This window comes from Coenobita brevimanus, chromosome 67 (assembly GCF_032717465.1).
Source record: "Coenobita brevimanus isolate Jiangsu-jjx chromosome 67, ASM3271746v2, whole genome shotgun sequence".
Classification (NCBI taxonomy): domain Eukaryota; kingdom Metazoa; phylum Arthropoda; class Malacostraca; order Decapoda; family Coenobitidae; genus Coenobita; species Coenobita brevimanus.
The window spans coordinates 33,055,966-33,073,759 of NC_137020.1; the positions used below are offsets into that span (position 1 = coordinate 33,055,966).

General features: G+C 42.1%; 1 protein-coding gene across 1 annotated transcript in view; it reads right to left on the minus strand.

The window, feature by feature from the left end:
* Positions 1-3,252: 3,252 nt before the first annotated feature.
* The window catches only part of LOC145405617 (latrophilin Cirl-like), a 153,886-nt gene continuing 139,344 nt past the window's right edge, over positions 3,253-17,794 (minus strand). The window contains exons 6-8 of the mRNA XM_080276944.1: positions 10,170-10,338; positions 8,692-8,961; positions 3,253-4,508 (exon numbers count right to left, since the gene is read on the minus strand). Of these exons, the coding sequence (XP_080133070.1) occupies positions 3,315-4,508; positions 8,692-8,961; positions 10,170-10,338 (1,633 nt within the window). The 3' untranslated portion in view covers positions 3,253-3,314. The remainder of the gene's footprint in view (positions 4,509-8,691; positions 8,962-10,169; positions 10,339-17,794) is intronic.

Sequence of the window (17,794 nt, forward strand, 5' to 3'; positions counted from 1 at the left end):
TGGATCCACCCTTGCCAACTGTAACAAGAAGGAGAGGCACAAACTGGGAGGTGAAAGGGCAGGGGAGGCACTGAGCACACATCCAGCAGTCTAGGTGGCTTCACAACTCTAAACATTTTGGTTCCAGTTCAGTTCAATTACGCAGAGATAATGCAGATTTTATGCTACGCACTCCTCTCCTGTTCATATTGTGATAGGATGCCCTTCAAGACAATGATCAACAGCCCTAGGTTGGCATTAAATGCCCAATCCTTCAATCTGTACTGTAGTCTACTCTCTGCCTCATTAGACCATGGCATCAACGTTCAGTTAGCTACGGCTCGCACTGCAATTTCAATGATTCATATGCTTGTTTAGGTCACTGATTTAATTACTGTAAGCTAATCTAACTATCATAGTGCCATTACTTGCAGTAGCATCTAGACTTTTAATTGCAGACTGTATGCCCCAAAACTTCATATTAACTGGACCTGGAACCATAAAAGCCCGAGTTTACAAGCCTCACAAACTACAGATGTCTTGCACTTAGGGGCCACAAGGTTCACAGCTGTATTATTAAAACTGAGATGGCAAAGTGGTGCAAGTCCCATTTTTTACAATGCTTTTTAAAATGCCTGATTTTTCTGCACTGTAACTGACTGCACTCTGTAATGTGGCCTGCAGGCTAATCAAAATTTACAGTAATAACCACAGGCATCCCATAAATGACCAACAAAACTTGGGGTTTTCATTTTCCCCTCAAGATTCTGAGTTTTACCCCTTCACTCCAATGACATTTCAATTTATTTCCTGCTATTTTCATAGGTTTTTATTCAGCTTAAGAGAAAGACTTTCTCAAACAGGGGGGTTTGATATTGCTTTTATTAACCCCTCTGCTACCTAACTGTTCTCCTAAGATGAAAAAAATTGACTGGTAACAGCAAAAATAAACTAATCAAAGATGATGTCACCTGGATTCAAGTAGCCAATAATACAGCTGTCAACCACTTACAACCTGGGAACTTCTGCCAGCGAAAATGATTGACAGAGGTGAACCTGAATCACTTGAGGGGAAAATGTTTTGACTCCCCCAAGCTATTTTTTCCCCTAATGAATCTTGTCTACGATTCTACTGTTCTGAATATTATCAACTACAAATGATCACTCAGGAAATACAGTATGTTAAATTTCCCCATGACTGATTCAGGTACACCAAATAATATAGTCATTTACCACACGTTTAACTCAATGGGTCATACATTTGTCAATTCTGGAGACCTCCTAGCACCTCTTCCCCAGTGATTTATTTGAATAGTTCACATACTTATCAGGTTGTATGTTACTTCTGTACTTTTATTATTAACAGGGAACTTGTGGTAGGTGGGGGCGCTCACCATCCACTCACTCAGTGTAGTGCTGCTCTCAGGTGTCTGCCCTTTCTTCTCCTCCATCCTTCTTTCCTTCCATCCTCTTCTTTCTTTCCCTCATTTTTTCCTCATGCTTCTGCCTGCAGGTGACTTTATACTCCCTCTTCTGTCTTTTTCATTCTTTCCTCTTCCTTCTGCCTGTGGGTGACTTTACACTGAGTGACAACCCAAATGGTTTCCTGTACGCCAGGAAACCATTTACTATGCTGGGTGGTAACCATATAACCAAAGTTGGCGCCTGGTGGTTTAGTGGGTACTTACAGAGCTTCAATCGGATTGAGCCGGTGAAGGTTTATATCCAAGGGGTGGTTGGGGTATATTGCTCATGTAATGCCACTCAGGGATGAGTGAGGCTGGTTACTCTCATCTTAAATGTCAGGACCACGTTGCCTAGCCCCGGGCTTCTACGCTCCTCATGGGGCAATGTAGGATTGGATGATGATGATGATGATGATGATGATGATGAACTAAGAACTGAGTGGCAGATGTGAGAAGTGTTCAAAAAGTTTCCCACAATCATATTCTTTCCCTTTTCTTGCTTTCTGAACCCTACCTTATCCCACTTGCAGTTGGGGAAAAAAAAAAAAGTGGGATGATGATAATGATATTACTGACACACAATTTGTGCAAATAATATCTACGTCTTGATTTTGTAAGGGGTTACCACAAATGAGTCACCTTGACTCCACCATCAAGCTGCCTTCCCATCAACTCACACCACCCTCACTCATACACCTCTCCACTGCATCCTTCCATTAATTTCATCCTCAATCTCCCCCTCCCATTTTCTCCACCCACCTCCCTCACATACACTATGCTAGTCAGTCTCTCTCTACATGGCCAAACCATCTTCTAATGCTTTCTAACTCATTCATAACACCACAATACTGCTTCACTTCCACATTTGTTTGTCTCCATACATACAATACAGGCTGCCATCAAGTAAAATAATACTAATATGCCATATGCCGAAATAAAGTGGCAAAGAAGAGGTGCTAGGGAACCTGCTGAACTGAAGAATATATGAGCCAACGTGGTCTATACTTACTTCATAGAAACATACCAGTGTTTCTCTTCCTCTAAGCAAAGAAAAGGCCTGTTGGAAATGACTTTCAAAGATTCTTCTACAACTAAAAGCTTTGGCTTTTCATTAAGAAAACGTACATATAAATATATCTATGTACACCGTTATATACATCCAAATATTCTTTTATACATATACACTCCTCAGACCAAAAAAGGCACTTCCTCTAATAGCCATTCAAGTTTATTGGTGTGATTCTGAAGCGAAGTTGAGAGCTCTGTGGCACTGAGGCGAAATGAAAGATTATAACGGAAACTTAATCATTGTCTGGAATGTTAACCTTTAAACTAAAAAGTCCTCCCTTCTTAAATACACGGATCTCAGTGTCTTCAACACCATTCTCACAGAGCTGTACAAGTTCTGTGGCAAGTAAATGAGTGAGACCAATAAATAAAACATACATCGACTAGGTATTGCAGCTGCTATGTATATCATCCACACCTGCAAAATGCATATGCTCCATAACTGTTTTACAGGAATCACTCTGCTACAAAACTTCACGATTAACTTCCTGAAAAAATGATAAAATATGAAATTCCTTGCACCATTAGTTTATTTATGCTGGACAAAATTATAGTGGCATTTTTCCAAGTACCAGCCATAAAGCACACTTACTGAAGTCTATAATTGAAGTATAATAAACACTCCTGTGTGTTTCCTCTAAGCTGTACTTATATTCAGCTTCTATTATAACTGAGAGCAGCAGCAGTAAATACATTGTTTCTATCCCATGTACAGTATATAAGAGTGATATTTCTATTGGTGTCAGAGCTTTCTCACTAAATAGTATCATCAGTTTCCAAAGTCACAGCTTTTGGTCACTACTAACACTCACTGAACTGCTGAGTCTTGTAATGTGAAGGCCGTGACACCACCACATGCGCTGGAAACCCATTGGTGGCGGGGCCCTGCTGCGACACCATAAGGCCTCGTGTGGTTCCCTCATGAATAACTGGCAAGGACTGGGGAGCCTGTGAGGTGGTGGGGGAGGTGAGGCGACACACAACTTGTTCACCATTTAGCACTGCCACCGTCATCAAGTTATCCCTGGAGAATGGGTGGTGTGCTTGCTGCAGCTGTTCCAGGTCCCTGCTCATTTGGGCGGCATTGAAATCCCGCAGCCGTTCCTCACTCAAAGCAAACTGTTGATCCTGAGGGCTCTTAGGGTAGTGATGTGCAGGGGAGTGATGGTATGGCAACAGGGGCCGGGCGTCGCCATAGCTGCGTGAAGACTGGCGACTCATATCACTGGGGGTGCCTCGTTTCACATCCTCATCTGAGAGGTCTGATACCTGCATCCCCTCCTGCACAGGTGAAGCTCCCAGACCAGATCTCCCAGCCCAACGTTCTCGCTCAATCTCCTCATACACTGGGTCTGCTTCCGTCTCAATTTCCATGTACGTGTGATAAGGTGAGTGAGAGCGTACAGTGTTGGTGTTGCCCCTCAGCATGGCAGCCACTGCAGGTGGTACAGCTACAGGAGAAACCTGTGTAGCGTAACTGTTAGGTATGGCAACCACCTTGTTCCCTGGCTCCATGCTTGGAAAGGACATGTTGCCTCCATCCAGACCAGCAGTAGCACTAATATTATTGAGCTTGGCCAGGTAAGCATTCTTGAGGTCAGCAGTGAGGGAGTTGGAGTAGCGGTGGTGATGGTGGGCACCAGTCCAGTTGGTTCTGGGGGAATCCTCCTGCTCATATGTGCCATGGCCAGAATCCCGTGAGTACGTCTTGTATGATTCACTTTCCTCGTCAGGGTTAAGGGTGGCGTGATGAAGGCTGGTGGTGGTGGCTGCGGCTGTGTTGCGAGGCAGGGTGACCGTGTGGTGGCGCGGCAGTGACTGGTGGAGGGTGCCCAGGGGTAGGTGGCCGGTCACTGCTCCTGCTGCTTGACGCAGGGACCCCCCGGCCCCAGACCCCATCGTGGACGTGGCCCCGGACAGCAGGGGGCCCACAGGGGGGTGAGGGTTGCCCCCGGAGCCCTTCACCCCGCCAAGCTGGCACAGAGTTGGTAGATACTGCAAAATAAATAAAACTTATCGTTATTGCATACACCTGCACCTGCAAAAAATTATCACTGTATACACCTATAACTCAAATGACAAATATCATAACATTGCAGAATGTTTATTTTTTAAATATTTCAACATTTTTATTGCTGTATATCATAATTTAAAAGCAAAGCACACATACATGTTGAACTACAAATTTCTGAATTCAAACTAACACTTGTGCATTTCTGAGATCATAGCAGTGCAGGCAACTACAGTCCTCAATATATGTCAGTGATGCTTATTACTAAACAGCATCTACAACTCTTACTGTAAATTAGGAGAAACTAACAATTCAGATTTATTAGTAGCAAAGAATCTTTATTATTTATATTTTCTGGAATTTACTTACAGTAAGTGAATAGCTGGTTCAGGGTCTTGGTTTAAATTCTAGTCCATAGAACACATCAGTTATACTTTACCAAAGCCAACCTCAATATGGGGATTCCATTAGAATATGCATGGCATCATTTGGTTTTATTTAACTTGATTTAAGACTGTGGATTATTGGAACATAGAACACAATGGCATATAATGAGGACTCACTGTAACAAGTAACATAATTCTGAAAGCCAAATCAAACTTGTGCACAAAGGGCAAATGAACACATGATGGAATGTGTGGATACTGTGAGAGGAAGCCCCCACACCGCCACACCACCAGCACCACAGACAAGCCCGGCAAACCACCACCAGCAGCATTGGGCATGGGGAAAGGGAGTTTAAGGACCTGGGATGTGGGTTTAGGATACAGGATTACATTTTTCTTGGTTTAGGAAATTTCATAACACCACTTTCTTGGTGAATGATCTTGCACAATTTTCTTATGTAAAAAGGAGAGAATCAAAGGCTGGATGCCTACAGAAATATATCCTTTTCAAAACAGAGCCAAAATTTCACTCCGTTAATTTTGAGATGCACAGGCACACGTTTTTAAAAAATGGGGGTCACAGACATTGGGAATAACAGTTTAACAAAAGAGTTCCAATGTTGACCAGTTATATATGTGAAGAACTGACAGTCACCTAACTCTTCCATTTCTCACCTTTATGGTACTGAAGCAATCCAAGTCAATAGTTTTTGTTTTCGTTTATGAAAGCCCCAACATGCTTGCATGCATCGGCCTTGGTCACCTAATGGTGGCTCTTCATGCTGCTCAATCTCTAGCAGCTTCCCTATTTAGTCCCTTATCCCTGAGGTCGCATTCAATTACCTTGTCCCAGGTCTTTTTTGGTCTACCTTTTGCTACCCTACCCCTAACATTAACACTTGTCACTTTCTACACCCAATTATCATCCCCTATCCTCTCCACATGTCCAAACCATCTCAATCTACCCCTCACCAGAACAACACTACTACACTTCAGTCCCATCCTACCTCTCAACACTTCCATCATAAACCTAACCCCCCCAGGCCTCGCACTGCACATCCACCTAATCATTGCCATTTCAGCACGTTTGAGCCTGCGAACATCCTCTTCCTTTACTCCCCAGGTCTCACTACCATACAGCATTACACTCCTAACACATGCTGCATAAAAAGATCCCTTAGCATGAAGGGAGAGCCCTCTCAATGTCAGGAGAGGAAATAGCTCCCTGAACTTCTTCCAACCACTCCTTACTCTAGCCACAGAGGTAGCTCCAGCCCCATCTCCAGCATATAACATGTCTCCAAAATAAACTAAAGTCCTCCAGATACTCAAGAGACTCACCAGAGAGTTCAATTCTTTCATGTCTGGCAATCTCCACGTGCTCTCCCCGACACACCACATGTATGAAATCAGTGTTATCTTGCAGTCTACCTCTAATACAACATCTCTTATGCACCCACTTATCACAAACACTGCACAAGATGGAATTACTTCCCATGCCCTTGTGGCAAACTGCAAATGGACACTCCCCTTCTTCTTTGACAATACCACGCCCAGCCCTAGATACCATCACTTTTGTTTTATCTGCATTTACTCTTAAGCCCATGTGCCCCATACCATCTTTCCATTTCCTAAATCTTTCCTCTGCCTCCCTTTCATTCTCTGCAATCAACACCAAAGCATCAGCATATAACATCTCCCATAGGAGTCCATTTCTGAAGTCAAGTGACAGGGTTTCAAGTACAGTACCATATAAACAACAAGGGGCTTAAGACTGACTCCTGATGCACACCAACATTCAACAGTACAATGATATAAATGACAGAAGATGCAATATGCAAAATCACTAAGGAAGAAGTGCTATGAAGTCACCTATGCCAACAAGAATGTACACAAGGATAGTAGGGAACACCAGGATTAGACAAAAGGCAAACAAGGAACAGCAAGATAAGACAGAAAGGAAACAGGAAATGGCACGATTAGACAAAGAATGGAAATGAGAATGGCAGAGAAGGGAAATAATATAAGACAAAAACGCAAAGCAGGAAGCTGTATGACATGACAGGAGAAGTGAGCTGGAGGAATGTAGTCTGATTACTTGGAAGATAAATATGATGTGAACACATCCAGGAGTGTCAATGTAGAGGGCTGAGGACTGAGAGGTAAATCTGACAAGACTTTAGGATGAAGTCCTACAAAAATGACTTCATAGTTTAGCCCTTCTGTCTAATGATATACTATATTTTCTATTTCATTTTTGCTACCTAGTGGCAATTCTGTTCAGTTTAGGGGAGATTTCTGCTGGTGGAAGGGTTAAGAGAAGCTAGATCTAACTTCTCTAGTTTGAAAAGTCTCATGAACTGAATAAAATCACCTGTAGACAGTAAGAATAAAATGAAAAAGACATCCCCCAGCTGAAGGAATTAAGGGACTGAACTCAGATACCACCAGAGATCGCATGGATAGCCTATGCCTGATAAGGCTGACATATGCAAACATGTACAAAGCCTTTAAAAACAAAATTAAAAAAACACAAGGACACTGAGAAGTGGGAAAAGTACTGTAACTAATATCATGTGGTCACTGACATACAAAGCAAGGGTCCAATGAGAAACTGTGAGAGGAAAAGGCATCTGGATTACTGAGAGAGAGAGAAAAAAAATACAGTACACTAAACAGAACATGAAAAAATAAAAGGCAAGGCATATACAAATGCAAAAAACTTGGGGAAAAAAATAAAGCTAAACTAACTGAAAGGCAAATAATGGAGATAAATGTGTAAGCTAGAGGGACATATATTGTAATCATTTCAATCTGGGGACATCATTAGAGTACAACCTAAGGCAGGAAACTGAACAAACCCTTGAATCCGAGAGGCAAAACAAAGGGGTGCGGGAAGGAAAAATTAAGAGTGATAGAGATAAGGGTAAGGGAAGCAGGAAATACAGTCGAAGGAGGCAGGAAATATATGTGAGGGAAGCAGGAAATATGGGTGAGGGAAACAGGATGTGGGAAAGAGTGAAATTAACACCAGGAATAGGGGAGCTAGGCAGAAAAGGGAAATGAGGGAGGCTGGAAGAAAGAGTGAGGGAGATGCACAAAGCATGAGGGAAGCATGAATTAAGAGTGAGGGAGGAACTGGAACAAGGGAGAGAGCAGGGAGGACCGAGCTAATTTAGACCTGGGAGAGTGGTAGCTCGTTAGGAATGAGGGAGGCAAGAATAAGAGTGAGAGTGACAGAAACTAAGGGTGAAGAAGTATGTGGGTATGGGGAAGGTAGGGACTGGGAGTATGGGAGGCAGTAGGTGGCAGCAAGAGGAGTTGGAACTGGCTCTGGCACCAACGGGAAGACAACTGATGATAAAGGAGATGGAGATTAAGTGTGGGAGGCAGGAGATAAGGGTGCACGAGGCAAGAATTGGGAGTATGGAAGGTATGGATTGGGAGTAGGGAGGCAGTTGGCAGGTGGGAGCGAGGGACGGAGTCAGAACAACCATGGCACCCGAGGTCATGACAGCCTGCCGCGTGTACCTGACTGTGGGGCGCCACTGGTGACGGATCGCTGGGTAGCACCTCGAGTGGCCTCTCTGGGGTGGTGGTGGTGGTGGTAGTGGTGGGTGTCTGGGGGTGTCGCGGAGGGGGGCGGGGAGTGGTGGGGCATGTTTGTGGGATAATGGTTGGTGGTTGGGGGAGTTGAGGAGGGAGGAGGAGGGCTTTCAGAGAGGGCCGGAATGGTACTGAGGACTGTGGTGGTGGTGGTGGTGACAGCTTGGGTACCCACTTGGCTGAGGCCGGGCGAGGTGGTGAGTGCGTGAGTGAGGGCGTTGGATATGGCTGGAGGGTGATGGTGGTGAAGGTGGTGGTGGTGATGGTGGGAGGAGGTGGAGTTGTTGTTGGAGGTGGTGGTGGTAGTGGTGGTGGTGGAGGTGTTGGTAAAAGAGGTGGTGGTGTTATTGGGGCTGTACGTCTGCTTCTCGGCTGTGAACACCCCACGTACAGCCTGGGGCAGCCAAGCCTCACGTTCGGCGGCAGAGCGACACCACTCCCGCACCTACACGCAGACAGACACTTGTGTTACTACACGGACGGGGAGAGTGGGAGGGGGGAGAGGGGACAGGGATGAGGAGGGATGGTTACCTTTTACGCTGTTTTAACCCCTTCAGTTCAATAACAAATGATAAATGTTCTTCTTGCCACACTTAGATGATGTGCACACTCTAAGGGAGGCCTCTAGCAATGAAGAAGAAAATGAAAGCTAGTCCTAACCCTCCAAATCAAAAAGTCTCTCTTGAGCTGAATAAATTAATCTGGTGGCAGCTAGAAAAAAATGTTACTGAACTGAAGGGGTTAATAAAAACCTAAGCGATGAATATCTAAAGCTAAAGCCAACACACAAAAAGCATTAAATGAGGCAGCCATATAGCAAAGACAAACAATAAATATAAAATAAACTTTGTGCAACAAACTCAAGCATTTTTTAAATTCATATCATGACACTACCATGCTCTAAATAAATGGCACAAAAACAAAAGACAAAACAAATTGAAAAATTATGTTGTGTGCAAGTACAGCAAAAACAGAAAAAAAAAAAAAAAAGGCATAAACAGCAAACATCACATGAGTTGAAGTTTGTAAACCAAGGAATGCAGACAAAAAACATCAACACACAGGTGACACTTTGTTAACTTTGTTATATATAACTCAACTCCGTAAGAAAGTACATTGTTCAGGCACTATTAGAACTATGAAAATAAAAATTTATCTTAAGGGCTTTCAATTCTGATACTTTAGTAAATTAAACGGCTCATAATTTATACTGATATATGTAAAAGGTGAGCCAGCTACCCAAACACGGCAATACATTCATTTCAATAAAAATCACAAAGAATGTCTGAGACTATTTTAAATCATAAAGCACCATAGCAGTTTTGATATGGCACTGTCGAGACTGAGATAACACATTTTATAAAAACAAGCTATTATGAGTAAGGGGAGTAGGCTAGTCATCTACCCTCAAATATACTTGACTATGGTAGCCTTACCTCAGACCTCTGCATCTCCAAAGGGATAAATTGGGACTGATATTTGCCATGTTCCTTATAACACCTTCAAAGGGCAAGTTTAGTTATCACCGTGAATCTGTTTTAGGCAACTCAATCATGGGGGAATAACTCTGGCAGGATACAGAGCAAACAAAATGTCCCAGTAATAAAAATGAAGAGAAAGAAAAAAAATCAACAGGCATATATATCTACTTACCTTCTGATTCCTGATGCAGTAGTAGATGAAGATAAAGATGCCGTGGAGAGCATTAAGAACACAGAAGGATGCAGCAATGGGCAGGGTGGGGTGGTGGAGGAAGAGAAGGCATAGTGTCCATGTCAACACCATCAAAAGCAGAAGCATCACTGCACCACGAAGCCATGCTCTGGGGAGGCAACGGGTGTTAGTTTGATTGAGAGGACAATGGTGGGAACAGCAGGGTATATGTGATTAAATATAGTACTCAGAAAAAGAACAACACATTATCAGTATCAATGGTATACAGGCAAAGAAGAGTAAATGAAATTAAACACATATACATTATCATCACCATCATCACAACCCTTATTCCCATCTAAAGCTGAGGTACGATTGGATCCAGAAACATGGACGGAAGAGGTATAACAGCACATCAAATACCTCATCGCCATCACCATCCTAAACCTGTATCCCACCTTCGAGATGGGGCAAGGTAGGATCCATAACAAAGACAATGACAGGACCAAATATTAGAATCAGAAAAGAGTAAAGTGCAATAATTCCTTTTTTGAAGAAGCCCTTTTTCAGTCCAGTTTGCTGTCAAGTCTTCAGTTTACAACAAAAACTCTATCTATTCATCTACCTACCAATCTATCATATCTATCTATAGAGTATAAACAGACACCTTAATATCAGAGGAGTTGACCACAAATAAATTTCTCCCATATCACCATGCCCTTCACCATCAGGCTGCCCTTCCTACAACCCACATAACTCATATTCATAGTACTACTTAACCCATTGTTCCACCTTATTCTTTGGTCTCTCCTTCCCCCTTTGCCCTCCATCTCACTCACACAAACTCCCCTACTCACTCTCCCAGTCTCCATTCTCTTCACACAGCCAAACCATCTCAAAGTACTTCTTGCACCTTCCAGCACCTCTTCATGGTACATAAATTTAATAATCTTGGGAGCTATTATTTTACTAGGTGTATGAAGCTTTACAAAGAAAATGGGAAATGTTTTAGTTCAACTTCCTCAGCATTTTTTTTTTTGAAAGGATTTTAATGGGATAAGTCTAATGTACAACAATTCCTTGTCATCCATTGCCTTTACTGATGGTCTTTTTTGCTATTTAGGTACAGAGTAAATTATGGAATAATTTTCCACTACAATTCCATTACTACCTATAAAACTGATCAGTGAGTAACCCACAGTTTACAATATCAATTATAAGGGAAAATTTAGGATATTTTGGAATACACACTCATTCAAAACTGCATGACATGATGGTAGAGGGAATTTTTATTGGCTGAAAATTGTTTAATGTACCATAATTCATATTCCAATTGCACTATAACCCTGGCAGAACTCATGAACACAAGGTCTTGGCAGTTGCAAGCAGGTCCCATTGGCCTGAGGGTAGCTATAATCAGTGCATTTGTGTGGGTATAATGAACAGGTAGTGGTGATGGAGGTATCAGTGTATGCTGACTGAGTACTTGTGGTTCCACCCTCATTTACTCCACATACAACCATGCAAACATTATCTCATAACCCTCTCTTCTTGGAAGAATAAAAAAAGATGAATACAAAGGAGGAGGATCTGAGTGGCAGTGCTGGGTGGCGGTGGTTATGAGGCAATTACAGAAGCTACACATGCTTACATCACCTCCACAGTCTCCATGCACAAAAATTGAGTATCATGGAGTATTACACTACTTTTCCGCTTTCCTGAATACAGTATATATACAGTACTGTACAGTATTAGCGGATGGTAATCTACGGAATACTATACACGTTCATTACATACTGAACTGTACCTGTCTTACCAATCATCTTCACCATCAGTAATATTCATTAAAAAAAGAAAAAAAAGAATCTGAGCTAGATGCATCTGAAAACTACTACAGTACACTGAAGTACAGTGGGGTAAACCAGTAACATAACATAATTTTTCATGGCAAAAAGCAATACTTGTACTATAAATGTGATTATGGTCATGAACATAATGTCCTTCACATCTACTATGCATCACTAATAAATTGTGTGGTGCATAGTATATTCTCTAAGTAACAAAGCACTGCATCCAAGTTTCAGCAATTTATAAGCAATGGAGGGGGAAAAAGAAAGAAAGAAAAAAAAGACTAAACAAGCATCCTTAAGTTATGTCATTGCACATTGGTAAGAGAAACATTAAACTATTGTGAACATATAATAAAAACTGGAAGTCTGGCTAATCTGACTCCCACAAGAGTGTTACAAGTCGTTCAAGTGTTCATAAAATAGGAGGGGCAGCCAGCAGAGGCCCTAGGGTGTGACGCGTACAGGAAACACATAAACTGGTAATTGGTCGCAAAAGAATTTCCACATCCCATCCACTCATTGGTTGGGGAGGTTAATTGCAGCCGAGGCAAGTGGTGGTGATGGGAAAGGCATTTAGCGTTAAACTGATGTCCTGATGACTTCCTGTCTGTCCTATTGCATCCTGAGTTAATCTTATGTGAATGGGTGTGCACTACAATACAGGAAGTGATGTAACTCAGTGTCTTCATTCTTGAAATGTATGACTGCTCAAATAATCATCTCTTCTATAATTATTACCACTCATAACTTTAATGGAGCACAATTATATAGTAATTCTCCATTTATTAGCCTACAGTAATTTACTTGCAATGACGGAATTGCAGATTCAATGGCATCATCATCCCAGTCCAATATTCCATCTTCACATAAGGTGGGGAGATACAGAAAAAGGCTTTGTAATCTCCTTGGAGACATTAATCAGAGGAGAAAGGAAACCTGAGATACAATCTGTTGGTACTGAAAACTGTGAGAAACTGGAAGATCAGCCCTGCACACTGTAACGGAGCCTGAACAGCCAAATTCTCTGCAATTTTTGAAGATTTATTAGCAAGAGAGTGGGGGAAAAAAAAAAAAAAAACTATTACATGTTATTCTTACACTTCAAGTGTTTTCCAAATGCCCAAAAAATTTTTCATACACCTTGAGACTCATACCAATATACCAATATTTAAAGCATCCAACCCAATGGAATATTTACAAAATTTTGCTATCTCCTGATGATTATATTGAACTAAGGAAGGATCTTTACTAGCGATGAGGCTAATGTAAGCCATATCTTACTCCTCCAGTAAAAAAAACTCTCTCTACAGCTGAATGTACTACACATCGTTGGAATGAAAATTATAACACTTGTGCTGAGATAATTATTGTTGCAGGTGTATAATGTGGCCACTTACAGTGGCAACAGTGCTGGACAAGGATGCCTATATGTGGTGACACTGATGTGAATGACTAGTTCTGCTGCCTGGTTTTATTAAAGTCCCTTTACTCCCTCCCAATCCTCTGAAAGAAGAATGATGGGCTACAGTAGAAGGGCAGTTGCAGCCTGCAGCCCACTGGGTTCACATCCAGGTGAGCCACATCAACATCTATCTATCTATCTATCTATCTATAGCCCGACGCCCTAATCCCGCAAAGGGTGGCCGCAGACAAAACGCCTCCAAGTCACTCTGTCACCCACCATTTGACTCCCCTCCCCCCAACTCACCCCCCCCTCCCTCATATACATCAACAATGGTGGGCAAAAAGTTTTGGCATGTATAACAGAGTACAGGCAGTCCTTGATATATCAGGCATGTGTTCCAATATATCACTACTTTTCCATACAACTAGAAATGACTGGAGGTGGTAGCTCAACTGGTAGGTAGGTGGCCTGCGGTCCTAACGGAACCTGGTTCAAATCCCTGCTGGGGCAGGGAACAGTTTATGGATTTGAATATCATAAAAAGTAGACTTTACTGATCTATCAGAAGACCCACCGACATGTCTTTAAAACACCCCCGCTAATACCAATATGGGAGTCCTGTATGAGACAGCCCTAGCATGTATTCAATATGGAAGGTGAGTGTTAGCACCAAAGTGGTGACATGTGGAGATGTAGGAGGACTACTGGGCCTTGGGGATATGCCCTGGGGATAGGTCCTGAAGCCTTTGTCCAGAGTCAGACACATTAAAAAAGTCTGATGACATACAGTATTTTGTAAAATCCTGCTACCTCCTGATGATTTTATTCAGCTCAGAACAGACCTCCAGAAGTGATGGAGTCAATGAAGACTATAACTAACCTCTCCTGTTCAAAAAGCCATTTCTAATTAATAGAATAAAATCAGTAACAAGAATAAAATACAAAATACATCATCATAGTCAGGGCCAGGCCCATTATGACTGGCCAGGACTTGCAGGTGCTTATTGTGGTCCAAGTCTCAGCCATTTACGGAGAGGGGAAGGGGCTGGTGGGGTTTATTATATTGTGGTTGCTGGAGGCTTCACCCGAACAAAGAGCAGACAAACGGCCCGACACACACACACAGCACAATGATGGCTTACCTGCCCACAGATGCTACCTGGTAAAAAGTAATATTCTGTGTGTGTGTGTGTGTGTGTGTGTGTGTGTGTGTGTGTGTGTGTGTGTGTGTGTGTGTGTGTGTGTGTGTGTGTGTGTGTGTGTGTGTGTGTGTGTGTGTGTGTGTGTGTGTGTGTGTGTGTGTGTGTGTGTGTGTGTGTGTGTGTGTGTGTGTGTGTGTGTGTGTGTGTGTGTGTGTGAGAGAGAGAGAGAGAGAGAGAGAGAGAGAGACCAGAACCAGATTTACTAATGACCAACTCCATTATAGTTTTTTGAAGCCTTTTTTCTTATCTTTTTATTTCCCATGCAAATGAGAGCAGACTGACAGAAACGATGATATAATGGGCCAAAATGGATATAATAAACCCAGTCAATCAGCCAGGCAAGTTCAAGGTAAGTGAAATAATATGGAAAAAAAAAAAATGCTTAAGTGAAGAGGAAGTGCAGTAGAGAAGGATTTGATGGAAAACGGATGAAAGGTTTGAGATGAGATGGAGGGAAGGAAGGGAGAGGAAAGAGCTGACAGAAAGTGAGAGAGGGAGGGAGGGAGGGAGGGGAGAGGAAATATGGTGTAGGAGGAAGGGGTGGAGGGCTTGAGGGGGAGGAAAGGGTGTATACAGAAATAGTGAGCAGTTTGATGCTAAGGGTTTGAAAAATCTGAAGTGAGCTGAAGAGAAGAGAGGGAGGAAGGAAGGGAAGGGCTGCAAGAAAGACAGAGGGGGTGGGAAAGGTTTGAGGAAGGAGGAAGGAAGCAATAGAGGAGAGATTATTGTACAGTGGCTGAGGAAGAGAAAGGTTTGATGTGAAGGGAGAGAGGTTAAAGTGTCTGAGGTAAGAAGAAGAAATGGGAGGGAGTTTGAGGAAAGAGGGTAAAATAAGAAGAGGCAGAAGGAAACAGTATACAAGGAATAGGCAGAGGAGGGAAGGGCTGAAGGTATGAAGGAGACAGAAGGGTTGGAGGTAATGGGGAAAGGGTGTAAGGGGCAGGTAGGAAGGAGGGGGATTTAAGGAGTAAGGAGGAGAGGGGGGGGGGATGGAAGTCAGTGAGGTAAGAGGGAGGGGCTGGCAAAGGGTTCTGTAGAGAGGGTGGGGAGTGAGAGGCTTGAAGGAAAGAAGGACAGCTGAAGGGTAATTAGAAACAAGATGGCATGAAAGAGAAGAGGAGAGGAGAGAAGGATGTGGGTGAAGTGGAATGAGGGAGTGAAGGAGAGGCAAAAGGACTGGCAAAAGGGAGAGGAAGATGGTGACAGACATAAGGGAAAAAAGGTTGGGATGATGTGAAAACCCAATTAATTTATATCCAGTAATGTATAGAAAACAACAAAGGAATGAAGGCAGAATGAGTAGGAGAGAAGTGAGAATAAAGAGAAACTCAATACGAATGACAGCAGTGAAGATCAAAGAAGCCAGGTTAGGAGCAAAAGTTACAAGAAACAGAATATAAAGAAATGGAATGAGAATGACAGCTATGGGGAGGAAAGAGAGCAAACTATGAGGAAATGAAGGTTGCAAAAAAGGAAGACAGCACAGTGTGACATGACTATAAGTGAATGAGAGGGAGCTACAGTTTATGGATTTTACAAAATGAGGAGAGAACAAGAAGTGAGAGATGAGTAGGACAGGGGATAGATGAGGGTATGAGGGAAGATGACAAGGAAAAATACAAAAAGAGATGATAATGAAACCAGTGAAGCAAGTAGAAATTAAAGGATTACGACAAGAGAGTATGATTTAATGGAAATGAGTTACAGTATAAGGAAATGACAACCCAACACCACAAGGAAATGAAGAAATGTGAACAAGAAGACGGAGATGAGTGGGACAGGGGAGAGAGGGAGGATCAAGGCCTGGGGGAAACAGCAGCAAACCGCAGAGAGTCCCGGCCACCACCACTCTTGTTTTAAAGGCGGTAATTATGGGTTATTTTTATCCAGTTACTATGCAAATGGAGGAGTTAATTAGAGAGTAGCCAAGCCCAGGACAAGACAGATTTATGGCGGGACCCAGTGAGGTGACACTGCCCAGAAGGTGGTGAGTGAAAAGAAACATACACTTCTAAAATGTCTGAATGATAATACTGATATCTGTTGCCTAATAAAAGATAAATGCAATGTAAGATTACATATAAGATAAAACATACAATAATGCGTACTAAGAATCATGGAAAATTATGGTGAAATGTGTGTAGTCAAAACATACATAGTGTACTCTTCAAAAATGGAGGAATGATGATCCAGTACTGATATTTTTTGTTTGCTAAATAAGAATATGTACAGGATAATGATAATGACATATGTACAACGGAAGTACTAGTTAAATTATTAAACTAATTAAAAATAAAGTTTATGATTAATATAAAAACTGTCGTAATGTGTATACAAATGAATAACATCATACCAAAGTAAAAACAAAATAACTGCTTGCCATTCAGATGATAAGTATTGATTAGAATGCTATTTAACCATTACTGTATGATTTACATTAACTCTGACAAGAAAATGACAAAAATGCAAAGGTAAAAGATGAACACTGAATACATTTACGTGATCAAGAACTGTGATAAACTAATGAAATATTTATCAAGCCAACAAAATAGATAAGTAATTGTTTGTAGTATCTGTACCATACCTCATCATACTTCTTCATGGAGTTCAAGGCAACAAAACTGTACTGTGCTGGCAGTTCTGTATGCACATCCAAGAGTCATCACTGAATGAGGCTGGTGCGTGCAAAGTTGCTAACAGAAAAAAATGCACCCACCAAAAAACACACCCACTTCCCTGATACAAGACACTAAAAGGGCGGTGGAAACTGATACACTGCACCACACATTAATTAGTGGGTGATGGCAGTATGATGTGAATATCCAACCAATGTAATATAAAGGTTGTTCCATGAGATATTTGAGAAACTTCAGGAGACTATTTTAGAGTTTGTATGACGTAAAACATGAAATATCAACATGGATCTAACTATTCTGGAGCTACAATTACTGACACTCAACAACACAGTATCATCTGCAAACAACAGTACAGGGAGTTTCCAAACACTATCCTTTCTCACCAGGGCCACTCCAACATCCACTACCCTACCTTGTATCTCTTTTATTACCCCATCCATGTACAGATTGAACAACCATGGAGACATGACACATCCCTGTTTCAACCCAACTTTCAAAGAGAAAAATTCACTTAGTTCACCATCCACACGCA